General features: G+C 33.4%; 1 protein-coding gene across 5 annotated transcripts in view; it reads right to left on the reverse strand.

The window, feature by feature from the left end:
- Window positions 1-586: 586 nt before the first annotated feature.
- LOC138134162 (uncharacterized) overlaps window positions 587-17,633 on the reverse strand; it is a 28,452-nt gene continuing 11,405 nt past the window's right edge. Inside the window, exons 3-6 of one of the 5 annotated variants that reach the window (XR_011160661.1) lie at window positions 9,128-13,368; window positions 9,030-9,071; window positions 1,864-2,074; window positions 587-1,775 (exon numbers count right to left, since the gene is read on the reverse strand). Coding sequence is in view for 1 of the 5 variants with exons in the window: in XM_069052262.1 (XP_068908363.1) it covers window positions 9,147-12,680 (3,534 nt within the window). In the remaining 4 variants the exon portion in view is untranslated. Of the gene's footprint in view, window positions 9,072-9,127; window positions 13,369-17,633 lie in introns of all 5 variants that reach the window. The other 4 variants (XR_011160662.1, XR_011160660.1, XR_011160659.1 and 1 more) reach the window with 4 other exon arrangements.

Consider the following 17,633-nt stretch of genomic DNA (forward strand, 5'->3'; position numbering starts at 1 on the left):
AAAAATTCATTGTAAGAGGGTTTATTCTAAAACTATCGCGCGTTCAAATGAAATCCTGGGCTGGGAAGCCGTTGGAAACCGTCAATTGTTGTGCTTTTTTAAAGTGCAGATTAGTTGGAGCATGTTGACAGCTAACCTAATTTAGAGCCAAAAAATCTTTCTTTTTTCTTTCTTTGCAATGTTTTACATTAAAAATAAAATAACTTAACAATTCCTATTCTCGAATCAGAGATAACGTAGAGATGGTCAAGTACGTGGTAAAATACTATCCGAACTACTAAATTGGGCGACTGGAAAGAATGATCCACGTGTAGAGGGCGCCCGATCACGGCGTGTGGCTAAAGTTAATACAATAACTGCATATGTAACTTTAGCCACGCGCCACGAGCGTGGGATAGGGGGCGCCAAATTTAAAATGTTGAGTTCTAAATATCGTAATTTAAACTGGTAACATCGATCAACCAAAAAATTTGAAAAATCGTCCAAATTAAGAACAGCTCAATCTGCACGATTTATCAAAAATTTTGATTGATTTGATGTTACCATATGGATGAAATAACTAAATATAAAATAAAACTCAGCCTCATCAATAGTGACACAGATAATTTATTAGTGTTATTGTTAAACGTTATCAAATAAGGTGAAAAGTATACATATGTTCATTTATGAGCCATTTTTTTAAGCTTCGTCTTTTCAGCCCTGGTGTCTTCGCTCACGCAACCGCTGTTGATTTTGGCATGGTGACGATTTTGCTCAAAAATCTGAAGCACCTTGCGACTTCTCTTCATTAGAACTAAGGCCACAACTTTTTCCTCTATGGTCCATCGTCGTCCCCTGGGTTCGCGCCGTGCATTCCTCAACTCTGACACAAGAAAATTCACTGTGGTCATAGCTATACCCGTAAATAGTTTCTGTACCACTTGAGACTTGTCAAAGGCACATAAGGCTTTGAAGTCATTACATTTTCTTGCATATCTTCTTCAATTTGCTCACGTGATCTTCTTTTCTGCATATCGTATCCATTAGCTTCAATTTCCTTGGCGCAGCAGTTGCTCGGGATATATCCTTCATTCCTTTAAATAAATTTTGTGGAACAGACCCTTTCGGTGTGCTGGGAGCAAGGAGTGCATTGCAGATATAGCCATTTGGGGCGCACAAACTTCCATGGTTATATTTGTTGGATAAAAAAAAAAAAATTGAGGTATAACTTTTCAAAATTACCAAATAAAATAATTCTAATGGAATTACTCTTGCAATTTGTACAACATAACTTATTACATTTATTAAGGAAAGAGCCAATGAAAGCGTATATTAATGATAATAATTTAAAGCAGATGTCTAACAATATGAGCTGGAGTGAACAACCACCAGTTACCTTGCTTTCTGATTATACATACTATGGGTAGGAAAGGAATAAGCACACCCTTCAGAGTAGATAAATGGTTCATACATCAGATGGCTGTGACTTCATGTATTAAAATGGCGACACAGCATTCTTGTGACACGAACCATTTATGAAGGCCCTGTATAAACCCATTACCAATCACCAGTATTCAATGCCCAAGTTTTCCTGCCATATTTTGTCATTGTCATAGTATGTATATTAGACATGCAACTCCAATACTATAATTAGGTACCTGTCCCATCTTGGTAGGGAAACGATGCATACTCTGCACTTCATCCTGTGATGACTCACAGACCAGACAAAATCGCGAAGACGGCATCTTAACTAAAATAAGAATAGACTTTATTAAACACATTTGTCTACGTTGTTTCTAGTTTAAGGAAATAAACGAATACTATTTTATCACGTGCATATTTTCAACCGTTACACAATAATAACTTTTAGATAAGTCTACTTACGGATAATGAAAGCACTTGATCACTTGATGCACACGAGAAACAAAATCAAAATGTTGTTAACGTAGACGAGCAGTAATTTGTTGAAAATTTAGCACAGGTGTTAACAGATGTCAAAATTGTTGTTGTGGATTGTCATTTACTTGTCACTGTCAAATGTAGTTGACGTCAGACGTAAACAGCTACGGTGCTGCCACCTACGCGTGGACTGCAACTGTGGGAGGGAGATCGAAATAGGTAAATTCCATGCTAGTGACAGAGAGAGCAAGCATACAATATTTTGTTGACTTGCGGACAAAATCCTCTATCCACTTGCCGATCTCTACGTTATCTCTGCTCGAATCAAATATCTATCTTTGCGGAAAACAAACAGGTTCAATTATGTCCTGAATTAAACATAAACCAATGTCATCGTGGCAAACGGCGGGAAATTCAAAATTTACACTGTTCTAAACGGTTTACTTTTTCCAAGGCCTATTCAGCCCAGGATTTCATCTGAACGCGCGATACTATACTAAGGACAACGTAACATTTTATCTGCCCCGCCCATTTCATTTTCTTAGTTACCAATCAAATAGGTTGTTAAGACGATCTGATTTACACAGTAAAAATTTCTGATATTCGAATTGTCTTAATGACATTTTATCTTTTAGAACCTAAAACAATAATTGTGGACTTGACAGCAAAATTCTAACCTTAAGATTTTTACGTGGCAAATATGATGAAAAGTTGTACAGTTGGCTTCAAAAAAAACGGGAACTGTCAGAAAAAAGTTCTGTCAGATTTTATTAAATTTTTATAGTTTGAAACGGCTTTTTAGAATTTAGGTTAAAAAACTGCACTTATGTGTCAGAAATACTACTGTCAAACAAACACAAATTGACATAAATTGACAAATTAAATTTCCAATTCACATTAGGTCAAATTTCAGTTCGCGTTTTTTTTAAAGTGTACAGATTGAATCTGGCTTTGATTCTGATTGGTCAATTTTAGTGGGCGGAGCAGATAAAAAGTTATAATGGCAATACTATAAGTATTGTACTAGACAAGGATATATCATGTCTCCTCAACTTTTCAACTTACATATGGTCCATTTTTTTAAAATCAATTGTCAAAATGTTGTCATGTTGGTATAAGCCACTGGTTATTTGATAGTTATTTATTAGATTGGCAACGTAAAATGTCAACTGTATGTCAGTTATTTTGATGTGAAGGCGCTTGCGCTATTGAAAAGTTAAATGAGTTTCCGAAAACAAGGATCTAACACAACGAGAAAAATTGGCTATGATTAGATTATGTGAAGAAATGCAGACAGAAAAACCGACCATGCTAAATTGCAGTAAAGATGCACACATCATATTCGAGGTATTTTCTTTTAATATATGGGTGCGTCACTGCAGTATACACTTCTTTTCCAACGCGTACCGACCAATGACCGAGGGTGGGTGGAGTTTAATAATGGCGCCAATTTAGGAATTCGAATTACGAAAGGAACGTTGGAAAGAAACCGTTACCACAATTCACTTGTCGTTTGACATTTTACTTGACGCCTTGACTTACAGTGTTTTGCTGTTTTTTACAGTACTTTGCTGGTTTTTGGCTTCATCCTAACGTTTCACGACTTATTTTGATTTGCAATTTTCATTGCAAACTTTCATTTGATTTGTAATAACTTTTATAATACCTATTCGTTTTAAGGTTATGTTACAGCAGGGTCATGGAGAGGTAAGTGAATTTAACTTTAATCTACAAAAGAAGCGTTTAAACATTATAGTTTTTATTTCAGTGAAAATAAACTAATTTGCCATATATGTCAGAAGAAATTTGTTTGCGTTTCAACAAAGAATCGACATTTGAAGACAATGCATAATGAGAAAGTAGGTAGAAGAAAGAAAATCGCAACACATTAAGTGCCCAATGTGCTCTGATGAGAGAAAGGAACTTTTAGCAAATCATGATAGCCTTATTCAACATATAACGAAGGTACACAGTGTAAGTATCGAACAATATAATTCCAGTTTTAGGAATATGGAAGAATTCGAAGCTTGGAGAACACAGGAAGGTAGAGAAGTGGATTATGCTTATACTACAAGTGTAAACCGTCCTAATGGTGAAAAGTCTATAGGTATATTACAATTGTAATCGTAGTATGTGCTTATTCACAATGGACATAAGCTTGACATAAGGCATAAGAAATTCAGTGGATATACTATTAATTTTTACGTAACTTATGAGAAGTGACCTCAGTGAACATTATTGTTGTGTACAAAAAGGCATGAAGAATCATATTCGAGTTATATGGACACATTCATTATTTTCCAATTGCCCAAATTTACAAATTATTCTTAGGTATCTCTTATGTATTTCTTATGTCTTATGTCAAGTTATGTCCATTGTGAATAAGCACTAACTCAAAAGGTTGGGATTTATCAATTTTCAACGACAATAAGTAATTAAAAAAAATTTTTGTTCGACACTGTCAGAATTTGAGAATTTTCTCCTGTGAACGGATTTTGATAAATTTGATAACTTGTCAAAACGAAACGTCAAGCTAATTTTAAAGATTTTCAGCGATTTGGAGCCTTCGGGGGGGCTCGTCGAACAAAAAAACGTTGTATTCAACTCGTTCTTGTGTAATTTGGACCTTTTTTGGCACGCGTGGGCCATTTTAAATCGCGTAAAACCTTTAAAATTAGCTTGACGTTTTGTTTTGACAAGTTGTGACATTTATCAAAATCCGTTCACATAGGAGAAAATTCTCAAATTCTGACAGTGTCGAACAAAAAAAGTAATTGTACTAAGAGAGCTATGAAGACTGGTGGTAGCATTCGGATTTGGGGAATATGCCCATCAAGAATATGTGCTAAAATCTCTGGAAATGTTAACTTTTAATAAGTCTTTTCTAGTATGTATTACCTAATAATTAAAATGTATGTTACTGTTAAACTTTTAAGGAACGATAAATGTGAAATGTATTAAAACACATGTGGGTCATGAAGATGAATTAAGAACGAAACGTTTGTCTCAGAAGGAACAGACACTGATAGTCGAGCAGTTACAAGAAAAAAATTCTGAGGAAGATTTATGTATTGAGTATTGTATTCAACAAGTAAAATGAATTATCTAAAAAATAAAGGAAACGAGTTGATTAGTTCTGAAAGGACAAAGGAAGTACGTTAAAAGTGTATGGACTAGAAGTAATGTTATTTATCTGTAAAAGATATTTACAGATTGTACTAGCAGATTTTGTTAATTGGGGGAAGAATCTAGAGGGAGAAGCATTTGATAAAGTGAAAGGGATGATAATAGAGTGCAAGAAAAATATTGAGAAAGAAACAAATAATAATCAATTAGGTATGCAGAAAAAGAAAAATAGAGAAGCAATTGTATTATCCTAACAAGAAATGAGTAGGGAGTATTTTGCAAAATTCTTGAAGATACATACATATTTCATTTCTAAATTTCTAGTATAATAATGAGCAAAAATGGTCTCAGTTGGGTTGGTGGAGGGACAGATCCGACTCCCTTATCAAATGAAGTCAAGAATAAAAATAAATTAACCATATTTAACATTTTTTTGGTTTTACATATAAAGTTCTACTGCAGTTTGTGATGAAATTTGTGTTTTTTCTGACTCCCATTTTTTTTTAAACATCCATCTAAAAATTTATTTTTTATTAATTGTCAGTGATAGCAGCAATGCTCACGTTTTTAAATGAAACACATTAATTTTTTTTTTAATTCGCGCCATTATTAAACTCCATCCACCCTCGGTCATTGGTCGGTACACGTTGGAAAAGAAGTGTATGCTCGTCACTGCGAGGAACTGGTTAGAGAGGACTGGAAAAAATTGATGGGAAATCTACCAATTGAGGACATTCCTCTTCCGCAGAATCATATAAATTACTGATATAACCTGAAACCTGATCTAGGGAGATTTTACGATAGAGGTGTCGTGTCCCGAAACGAAAGGTTTTAGGGTGGTACAGCCTGGTCTTTGAGGTAATTTTGACATTGACAATTGATTTTTAAAAAAATGGACTATACAGTGTGTCCAAAAAGACTAGAAACACCCAAATGAAAACGTAAGGCATAATTTTTGAAAAAAAAATTAATTAAAAAAAAAACATTTCTGCTGATATTTTTTTTTTGTCTTTTCGATGACCTTGAAAAAGTTATTATAAAGTATCATATAAAAAAAATTAGGTCGGGTAGGTTAGGTAGACCTGTTAAAGATCTGTTAAAAACGGTAGTAAAAATGGAACGTTGCCATTTAAAAAAACCTCTGATGACATCGTAACTCTTTCAAGGTTATCAAAAACAGCAAACAGATGCCATCAACAGAAAACTTTATGAAAACGCTAGTTTACTTGATTTTGCGTTTTTCTCGAAAATCATTCGTTTCTATTTTATTGAGGTGTTTCCAGACTTTTTGGACACACTGTATATAGAGAATATACAGGAAATTTCTCGAGTGCTAATGCGCCCAACGGAATTGATAATGCAACTCACAATACATTTGCAAAGTTAACGTGGATATTTGTTTTTTGATTTAAGAAACGTAACGAAAACATAGTTAACTGTGCAGTTTCGTAAATTTTGACATAAATGTCATATTCGCTTGGTTAAATGAAATTTGGAATAAACAAAGAGTTTTTGGAAAAATCTTTATTGTCTGCATAAACCCGCAACGGCAGAAGCATTTTTATTACATTTGCCTTAAATCAGGATCATATCTGTTTTCTCATCGTTCGAATACAACATTTTAATCGTCGTATTTTAACTTTTTCGTAAATGTCAGTCGTCATAAATCAAATTATTGGAAGCAAAGCTATCATGGATTCACGATTTCATTTTAAAACAATACGATATTTAAAATAGCCACGTTAACTTTGGAAATGTTTTTGGGTTGTATTTTCAATTCCGCCGGGCTCATTATCACTCGTGAAATACCCTGGATCATTATCGTTTCATTAAACGAGCCACCGAAAATTGGTAAGGCGGTATCTCAATTAATGGACCATAAAATTAAAAAACAGCAAACAGCAAAGAAGAAACACCAGACATCATAGAACACATAGGAGTTAATCTGCAAATGAGACTAGAATGGTAATAGACCCGTGATACATATACCACATAAACAGATACGAAACAGAATCAACAAAAAACATGTGAAATTAGTAGAACGACACGAATATGGAAAGATAAAAACTTATCCAAGGGACAATTGTAGTTTATTTAACGAGTTCGTGTGTAAATTGGAGTTTTTTGGCACGAGTGGGCCAGTTTAAAAGGCCCACGAGTGCCGAAAAAGCCCAATTGACATACGAACGAATTGAATATAACGTTTTTTTGTTCGACGAGCCCCTTAAAGGCTCCAAATCGCTTAAAATCTTTAAAATTAGCTTGACGTTTCGTTTTGACAAGTGGTGACATTTATCAAATTCCCTTCACACAGGAGAAAATTCTCAAATTCTGACAGTGTCGAACAAAAAAGGAAATTATGCAATGTCAAGGTCAATGACTATCAGACAGAAAGGAAGAATGAAAATGGATGCCGCAGAAATTTTCCGCTATTTTTTTGTTCGACACTGCCAGAATTTGAGAATTTTCTCCTGTGTGAATGGAGTTTGATAAATGTCACAAAAAAAGTGTCAACAAGTCAAAACGAAACGTCAAGCTAATTTTAAAGATTTTAAGTGATTTGGAGCCTTTAAGGGGCTCGTCGAACAAAAAAACGTTGTATTCAACTTGTTCGTGTGTAAATTGGGCTTTTTTTGGTCCACTCATGCCAAAAAAAAAAAAATTTCCACACAATTGGGCTTTTTTTTGGCCCACTCATGCCAAAAAGCCCAATTTAGATACGAACTTGTAAAATAAACTACTATTAATTTTACGATATTTAACGGATATAATAGTAATTAACAGTGTCCGGACGAAATAGTACCGGACAAGTCGACCAGTACAACTTTGCGTAATACCCCACTCACATATAAACACGATTCAGCTGGTTCGTTTTCAATAACAGGGAACCAGCTGAATCGTGTTTATGTGCGAGCAAGGGATTACGCAAAGTTGTACTGGTCGACTTGTCCGGTACTATTTCGTCCGGACACTGGTAATTAACGTTATAAGTCCGGGAACTCATAGTTTACAGTACGAGTTAGACGTTTAAGGACGAGGCGACGAAGGAGCCGAGTCTTGAAACTCGAAACGAGTACTGTAAAAAGAGTTCACGGACGAATGTCGTTATGTATTTTATTCCATCCTGCCTCAAATTTCGTTTGAAAGAAACAATGAAATTAATTTCAAAATAATTCAACAAAAGCTCCAAATCTAGTCACATTTTTGGAACATGATTAGCAACGGCTGTTTGGCAATTGTTTATTTTGTTGAAATAATTTTGTGCGTCAAAATGACTTCTAAAGCAAATCCTCCAGAAATTGTAAGAAAATCTGCAGAAGCCTGTGCTGAATTAATACCTAGCAAGTCTGGTGAAAGGAATCAAAAACAATTCAGCCATTTTTGTAAATGGAAATCAGAAAATAATGTGAAGAAAATTACGGAAGAGGTTATACTAGCTGGCCTATTTTTTAGATTTGGTTTAAATGGTTGTATTATTTTATTTGTGAACTAATGTTTTTAGTCTGAGAAAGTAAGTGCATCTTCTTTGTGGCCGAAATAGTTAAATTGTTAATTTGCATTTAGATGTAGTTTTGAATAAAACATTTCTTAAACCTGAATAATTGTTATTGCGATTGTTACTTTTGTGTTTCCAATAGCAACACTTAACCGGCGTCCGGCCGTTTTTTGCGTTTTCCCGGATTCAAACTGATGATGTAAAGTATTGAAATTTGACACAGGATGAAATAAAGAAATGATTATTACTCGAAATATAGCTCAAGAGTCTAAAATATTTTTGACATATCATGAGAAAAGAACCGGGCAATATAGAAAGACTAGTTACACCAGAGAAAGTGGGAGGAAAGAAAGAGAACAACCAGATGAATAGATGAAGTAATCACAATTAGTGGAAAGCTTATGTTAGACTCGTACACTGAATATAGGAGCACAAGACGGAATAACATGGGAAGATATAATACATGACGTCGCAGTGGCCACCACCCCATGAGAATTAGACAGAGAGAGATAAAATGATGAATACTCACTCTTTTTGGTAGAGCAGTTTTGTGTTGACAGTGTAACGAGTTCTGTAAAAATAAAAATCTAATTTTATAATTTCTCCCTTAATTTGATACCTACTTACCTTGTAATTACTTGGGTAATCATTCTATATTTTGTTGCTGCATAGCCTCGTATTCGACTAACAACCGAAATATGTTATCATGACCATGAAAGGTAGCTACACTGAAGGGTGTTGGATCGACCTTTTTATTAACGTCAGCACCATATCGTAATAACAGTTCAACAATCTCAGCATGTCCTTGCTGAGAAGCTACAAGTAGAGGTGTCCAATTTCTGTTTGTGGCAGCGTTAATGTCAGCTCCGGCCTCAATCAGGTTCTGAGCGACTTCAGCGTGTCCATTTTGACAAGCTACATACAGAGCTGTTTCACCACTCGCTGACGCAATGTTGACATCGGCTTTAAATTTCAGTAACATCTCAACGTTCTTCTTGTGACCTTTTTGACTTGCGATTAACAATGGTGTAACACCATCTTCTTGAGCAATATTCTTGTCTGCTCCAGCATCCAGTAACAACTTAACCACTCTATTGTGGTTGTTTCTAGATGCTACATAGAGTGAGGTGCATCCGTCATTGGCAAGCACATTGAGGTTGGCTTCGCAACGAATTAACTCTTCAACGACTTCATCGTGTCCATTCCAACATGCCGAATGAAGAGGTGTAATACCATGACTTGCTGCTGCGTTAATTTTGGCCCCTCTTTTTAGCAACAACTGCACAAGTGTAACATAAGAATTCAAAGAAGCTGCATGAAGCGGTGTGGAGCCATTGTTGGCAGCAATGTTAACATTTGCTCCAGATTGTAGCAACAAATTAACAATCTTTTCATTTCCATCTTGACAAGCGATGTAAAGCGACGTCCTTCCCGATTTGTCTCGATCATCGACTGATTTTATATAAACATCAAAATTTAGCAGTTTTTGCAAATACTTTTCTTGCCCATGTACCACAGCTAGATGTAATAGCGAGAAGTTGTCTTTCTTGGTTTTGATCAATGGTAACTCATGAAACAAATCCAGAACCTGGTAGTATCCAAGTTTTGCTGAGTAATACAAAAGGTTAAGGTCGCTACTGTCATTGTGTAATTTGCCAAATTTTAAACCCTGATATTGTAAAATTTTCAGCCTGACCAGTTGACATTTCATTTTTTCAGCATATGGCAATGCACTTTCAGATTCTGAAGCATCGCAATTTTCTAGCAAGTACTGTAACATCTCCGCGTATTCAGGTGTTTCGCCTACAACCGAATCATCATTTTCATCGTCGATAATAAAATTTCCGGCATTATTCTGAACAGATAAAACGGGATATCTCTGACCCCACGAACATGCCAACTGTAAAACATTCCTTCCACTTGCATCTTTACAGTCTTTCAGACCTGGTCCCTGTTCTTTTAGTAGTTCAAGATTCTTGTATAAAACTGCAATGTGCGCAGAAGAGTCCTTTGCTGTCAGTAAATCAAAAAAGAATCGTATATTGACATATCTTCTGTCCAGAATTATTGAGTCAAAATCGTTTATTTCCGTGTAATGATCTTTGAAATACATTGCAACAAAATATTCGGCATACGAATTGTGAAGAAACTGAGGAAAATTGTTGGTGACTTCTGTTACAAGGCCGATACAATCATCTCTGCCTTGAATTTCTTTCAAGAAATCGTCGCAATTGATATTGAATTTTCTTAAAACTTCATTTGTGATTAATGTTTTCATTGCTGCTTTTTCGTATTTTTCGAACATGTTTCTTTTGTATTCCTCAAGAATATTTGATAAAGCTCGATTTGGAGATTGGATTTCTGCTTTCTTTTCAAAGTAGAAATTAAATTTCTCTTCTATTATGTGATGATAGAGGTCAGTTAGAGAAAATATCTTTAATACATTCAATAAATTCAGATATTTGTCTTTATTTTGACGAAATAATTCAGTGACCATAAAAACTTGCAGAGGAATTCCCAGAACATCATTATACTTAAGTAGGGTAACAGTTTTTTTAATTTTGTCGATTACTCCATTGATTTCTTCCTCAGAATACAAGCCTTCAAGACGCTGATGAATAAAGTCACTTTGTTCTTCATCATTAAACTGACGCATATTTCTTGAAAGTACTCTGAATTCTTTTTCTAATTTTTGTTGTAAATGACAACGGCTGGATATCCATTGTACTAATCCTTTTCTGGAAAAGTGGTTTATAAAATTAATTGCAAATTCCATTTCAGTGGTAGATACTTCATCGAGTGCGTCCCAGAAATAGATCACTTTCTTATTTTTAATTAATATCTTTAAAATTTCCTTGTCGAAATGTTTCAGGTTATTATATTTTACATCTAAAAGAAATTCAACAAATTTATCCCAATCAGAAAATTTTCCATCAAGATGTCGACATAAAGACGAAATATCTTTCGGGTAAAAAATGACACACCAAAACGTTGGAAGTACATTGTTTTTAACGTTTTTTAGTAATTCAGACTTGCCCATCCCAGGATCCCCAATTATTAAATTTATATTATTGTCTGGTTGAGTACTGTAGAATTCTGTCTCTTTGACAAATTGATTTTCTCTGCGAAACCGTTGTAGATCAGTAATGTCACTATCACTTCGTATCCATTCTAAGGTTTCATTATTCACAATTCGAAAAAGATGGCATATATGTGATTCCGAATGGTTCTTACATATTTTGATAAAATCCTCCTTCGAACATTCAGTATCACTTACAAAAAGATCAGGTCCTGTGACATATTTTTTCAAGTCGAGGCTTGAGTGAAAAAGTGAAATGTGATGGCTGGAATTTATGTTGTTTTCATAATTAAATTCTTTACTTTTAACAGCTTCGTTTTGTAAATAAACGTCAACCCTCATTAAATTAAAATTACCTATTCGGTTCTTAATTAAATCAATTTTGTCTACACAATCAAGTACAATTAATGTATTATCGTTGAGTTTCTCAAAATATTTAATGTCAATTAGATTTCTCGCAAAGTACCGATCGATGTATGGGTGTGGAATTATTTCTTTTATATCACCAATTTGATATGAATCTTCCAACATCTTTACTAAATCGTTTGTTGTTACAATTGATTCAAACTCTTCGCTTTCTTGAATTAATGTTTCTAAAGTAATATCGTTTTTTTCCTGTATCGAACATTTAAGTGTCCTTTTCATCTCTTTATAGACTTCTAAATCGGGGTTCAAATCCGATAACGTTCTAAATACCGAAAACTCTTCTAGCTGTTTATCATCACTTTCGTCATTTTGGTCGGACTTCTTTACAATTATAACGAATTTTTTCTTTCTACATAGTCGAATTGCTTCATATGTGGACTTATTTTCAAAGACAATTAAAGGACTTTTATCCATTAACCAATAACACATTTCGTCGCTGAACTCACTAAGATCCCAATAAGTTTTTCTGATATCCTCGACTACTTCCATGTTAGAAAGTTCACTTTTCATGTCACCCCAAATTTTCTTAACGTGGTCTAAAACATTTTCCTCAAAAAACGTGATATCAAACGCAGAAATAGCTTGACGAAAAACTTTCATTTTGTCATTTAGTGGGCCAATTGAAAATTGTTGAATAAATGGTGTTAATATACAAAGTGCTGTCACCTGCTGCATGAATGTCCTTTCAAGCTTTAGTTTTTTACCCTCACGATGACTCCACTTAGTTATGAATTTCAAGTATTTCTGATACTCCAAGTCACCGTCACAAAAAAAACTTTTCCTGAAATCTATTCTTAACCATCTTTTCAATGTCTTTTGCGTCCGCTTGATTAGTATAAAGAAAAAAAATTTGCAGAAACTTCCTAAATTCCTGTGTTTTTTCGTCGCTGCTGCATTCTTCTATGTCAAATTTATAACAGCAGTTGTTTTGAGAAGTATTTAAAATTTCTATCGGATCACATTTGATTATTTTAAGAGTAACGTTATTCATCCTTACTTCGTGATTACCTTCATTAAATTGTCTGTTGGTGTATAGTATAAATTTACAAGTATCAGTCATCGATAGTTGTTTAAATGAGTCGAAATATTTTTTAATACTAAAATTTCCTTCGAGCGCTGTCAAATGGTCTGCTGTCAACGGTTTACGTTTGTTGTTATGTTTAAGTTGGATAGCGTATGTCTCCTTGTGGTCGGTATTTATTTCAAGAACAATATCGTCAAATTGTCCAAAATTTGCATCATTTGATGATAAATTAAAATTATTTACTTTCTCGTCAGTAAGTAGCTTTAAAATAAAATTGGCTGCGACTAATTCTTCGTACATTTTTCCTAGATCAGTTGTGCCCTGCCGCTTTAGAAATTTCTGAAATAATAACGACAAATCCATGCATTACCCTCAATTATAATATACAAGGTGTCACAGAAATAAGTACATTAATTTTAACCAGTAACAGAATTCATCATGATTAACAATTTTTCTATGTACAGTGGCGGCCATGAATTTGGAAACACCAAGATTTTTCTATTGTAAATTGTTTGTCAGTTTTTGTTTAGTCGGCTTTCCCTGTCGATCAGGCAGCGTAATCTCCAGTGGCGGGTAGGGAAATTTGTTGAAAATTGTAAACAACTTTAACTCATTAACGAGAACGTTTACAAAAAAACTTTTTTTTTAGAAAAGTTGTTGCTCTTGATGAGTTTTATTAAGTTAATTGTATTGTATTGTGCAATAAGTGCGGGAAGTTGCCTATTGCCCACGAGAGCAGAAAGCGAGTGGGCAATAACAGACACCCGTACGAATTACACATAGTATTTTTGATTCCGAATCATCACTAAACTAGAAGGAAGGTAGCGTATGAAATTTATGTTGCCTAGAAACAGTTTATAGCGGGCCATTTACACCAGGAAAATATTACAAAAATCGTTCTCAGCACTTGCACGCTGTTTTTTGAAAAGAAGTGTACTATGTAAACACTTTTTCATGTAAAAATTTTTTTTTGTTCGACACTGTCAGAATTTGAGAAATTTCTCCTGTGTGGGCGGATTTTGATAAATGTCAAAACGAAACCTCAAGCTAATTTTAAGCGATTTGGAGTCTTTAAGGGACTTGTCGAACAAAAAAACCTTGTATTTACACACGAACTCGTGAAATAAACTACTATTGTATGGGTTTATTTAAAATAGAAGATATTTTTTAATAGATCAAACAATTTAGAAGATTTACTTACGGAAGAGAATTCACGCTGAAATGGAACAAATAAGCCCTGGCATTATTGAGCGGGTGAGTGCCAAATGGTTGGCGAAGGGGCAATTTCAGCATTTGCGTTCAATTTTATTATTAACCTGAGATGTTTATTTGTTCTTGTTTAAGGTCAATTAAAATTTTTACATTAAAAATTAAATACAATTTTTGTATGTAAGGTACCATTTTAGTTTCATTCATCGTTTAGCTAGTGGGAAGGTCTATCAGAAAGAGAGAAAACAAAGGGGGGTTGTCATTTAAAAAAAAATTGCTAGTGATGTCATTGTGCAAAAACCAATGATGTCATTCAAACAAACTGCGCATTTTTCAAAATAAAATTAACGTGTCTGAGCGATTTTCTTAAAAATATCAGATAACGCGCTTATGAATCTTGTTCCTTACTTTACTGTTCTGTATCATAATTTAATTTCAAAAATTCAAAAATCACATTATACTATTGTGAAAATCGCATCACCTTTTTTCCTGTGGCAACGGCTGTTGGTATCGTTTTTTACATATCATATTTTTTGACTTTTTCACTTTTCAATGTCAGATTTGATTCAGAAGTCCGATGTTGCTTAGCGGCACTTCCCAGCTCTGATACTGTTATAAATACCTAACTTATAAGTATAACTTACCTACCTACCGGACTCAAATTGATAATGTAATCGAATATCTACCGGACACTATGAAATAAAATACTATTTCCGCTTCCCTAACTGTAAAACACACCTTTACCTTTTAATTTAGGTTAACGTTGCTGCCATTTACCGACAGATGCTATAAATTTCTGGGAGAGTGAGGTAGAACGCACGGTTAATTTTTTCTTTGCACAGTTGCTTTAAAATTAAAGTGTTCATACGTTACTTTAATTTAGTGTAAAAAAACACATTTAGATGTATTATTTTTCCGATAAATGCTTTCTTAAATTTTTATTGACTAATAAATAATCATAGTCATAATAAAGAATTATTGTGACTATTATTTTTATTAATAATAATAGGAGTGCCGTGACAACTGTCTAAATGTCAATAAATTCGCTCTCTAATAAAAATGCGCCAAATGTTGTTGCAAGTGCGTCACTGCAATCCAATGGTGCTACGGAAGTTAGAAAACGCAAAAAATGGACTATGGAAATGAATATTTTCATTATACGGGAATATTTTCGGATCACAAAACTACAGGATGTTGTGAGTACTTACAGGCTTGATTTATTTAGAGCGTTCCAAAGTAAGTACCCCCAGTTTCCTGTTACTATTCAAAATTTAGCTGACCAGAGGAGAGCCATTATGAAGAAAAACTATGAAGAACTATGAAGAAAAACTTTTAGAAAAGATCAAAAATGATGTAAAGTTAGAATTGTCAATTAATTATTCTGACAATTCAACTCACATTCTCTCGACCAATCAGATTTACGAAATTGGTCAGTACGGACCAATCACGCTTGTTTTAAAAAAATTGCCGCGGAAATTTTCACTAGTGAAAATTGCCGCCGGAAATTTTTTGACATTTTCACTATTTATTGACGAATTGTACAATAACAATCTTTTTTAAATCACGAACGACTATTCAAGTATTTCTTTCATAGAATTTTTCAATCTTCGCTCAGTGAATTGTCATGCCGAATACAAACTCGTGGGTACGAAATTGTCGGAAATTTTCTCTCGCTTCGCTTCGCTCACTCGTGAAAATTGTCTTAAGAAACAAATACTCGTATCTGAGGTCGAAAATTTCCGGCAATTTCGTACCCACTCGTTGTATTACTATTGACAATAATGAAGTTTCTAATAATTTAGTTGAAAATTCTGTTGAACCGCAAAGTTTACAAAGTTTACCAAATCATAATGACTCTTTCTGTTATCAAAATAATTCAACACCAAACAACACGATACAAAACGACATAAATAATTTAGACTTGAGTTATAATGATATACATGTTATTAATCAAAATTTTTACTACCATCAAAATTTTAAAGAACAAATTGAAGATGAATTTAATAGAACTCTGAACGAATTTGAACATATAGAACCATTTAATAGACCACTATTACCTAAACAACAAAGCTCCAAAAAATTCTTTGCAATGATTGAAATTTTAAATCAATTCATTTTACCTAAATTTGTAAATAACACGACAAGTTTTAAAAAATTACACAGTATTATATATAGTGGAGCTTTAACAATTATCAGATTAAATGGTTCAAAAGAAATTGACCAGACAAATAATATAAAGGCTAAAGAATTACCAAAATGGGAACGAAGACTAAATAAACGCATTAACAATATCAGACGAGATTTAGGTAGAATAACTCAATATTTAAAGGGTATAAATTCTAATCATCTAAATAATTGTATTCAATCCATTTTAAATAACAACCGAATACATTGTTTAAAATATAATTAATATAATAAAACATTAATAGAAATCAAAGACACTTTATTACAGAAGTTAAATATTTATTCTAAACGACTCAAAAGATATAAAAATAATAAACAACGGAAATTTGAAAACAAACTATTTAGAAATAATGAGAAGTTGTTTTACAAAAATTTAACAGATAATAAAACTCAAACTAATAATGGTACACCAAATATAAACGAAATTAAAGAATTCTGGTCAAACATATGGTCAAATGAAGTTCAATTTAATAATCAGGCAGAATGGATTCCTCATTTAGGAAATGATATACCAGATAGTAATAATCGACATCATATTCAAATTAGCCTTGAAATTTTAGATATTAATAGTTCACATAATTGGAAATCTCCTGGAGGTGACCAAATTCATAACTTTTGGTTAAAAAAATTTACTTGTATTCATAAATGCTTACTTGATCACTTTAACGGATTTATTAGGGAACCTAACACATTTCCAGAGTTTTTGGCCCATGGTATAACATATCTGAAACCAAAAGATTCCGATACTAAAAATACATTAGAATATAGGCCAATCACATGTCTACCTACAATTTATAAAATTATGACATCTTGCATTAAAGTAATAATTTACGACCATTGTCAAAAATTAAATATACTTAATGAAGAACAAAAAGGTTGTGTTAAAGAGTGTTTTGGTTGTAAAGAACAACTCATAATAGATACGGTAATAATGGAACAAGCTAGAAAAAATAATAGAAATATTTATACCGCATTCATAGACTACAAAAAGGCCTATGATTCAGTACCACATTCATGGTTAATTAAAATTCTTAAAATTTATAAAATTAATTTGGATTTGATTAACTTTTTATCTCATGTTATGACATTTTGGAGAACTACTTTAAATTTATCAATAAACAATACTAAATTAAAATCCGAGCCTATTCAAATTAAACGGGGAATTTATCAAGGAGATTCTTTAAGTCCTTTATGGTTTTGTCTAGCCATTA

This window comes from Tenebrio molitor, chromosome 6, assembly GCF_963966145.1.
Source record: "Tenebrio molitor chromosome 6, icTenMoli1.1, whole genome shotgun sequence".
Taxonomy (NCBI): domain Eukaryota; kingdom Metazoa; phylum Arthropoda; class Insecta; order Coleoptera; family Tenebrionidae; genus Tenebrio; species Tenebrio molitor.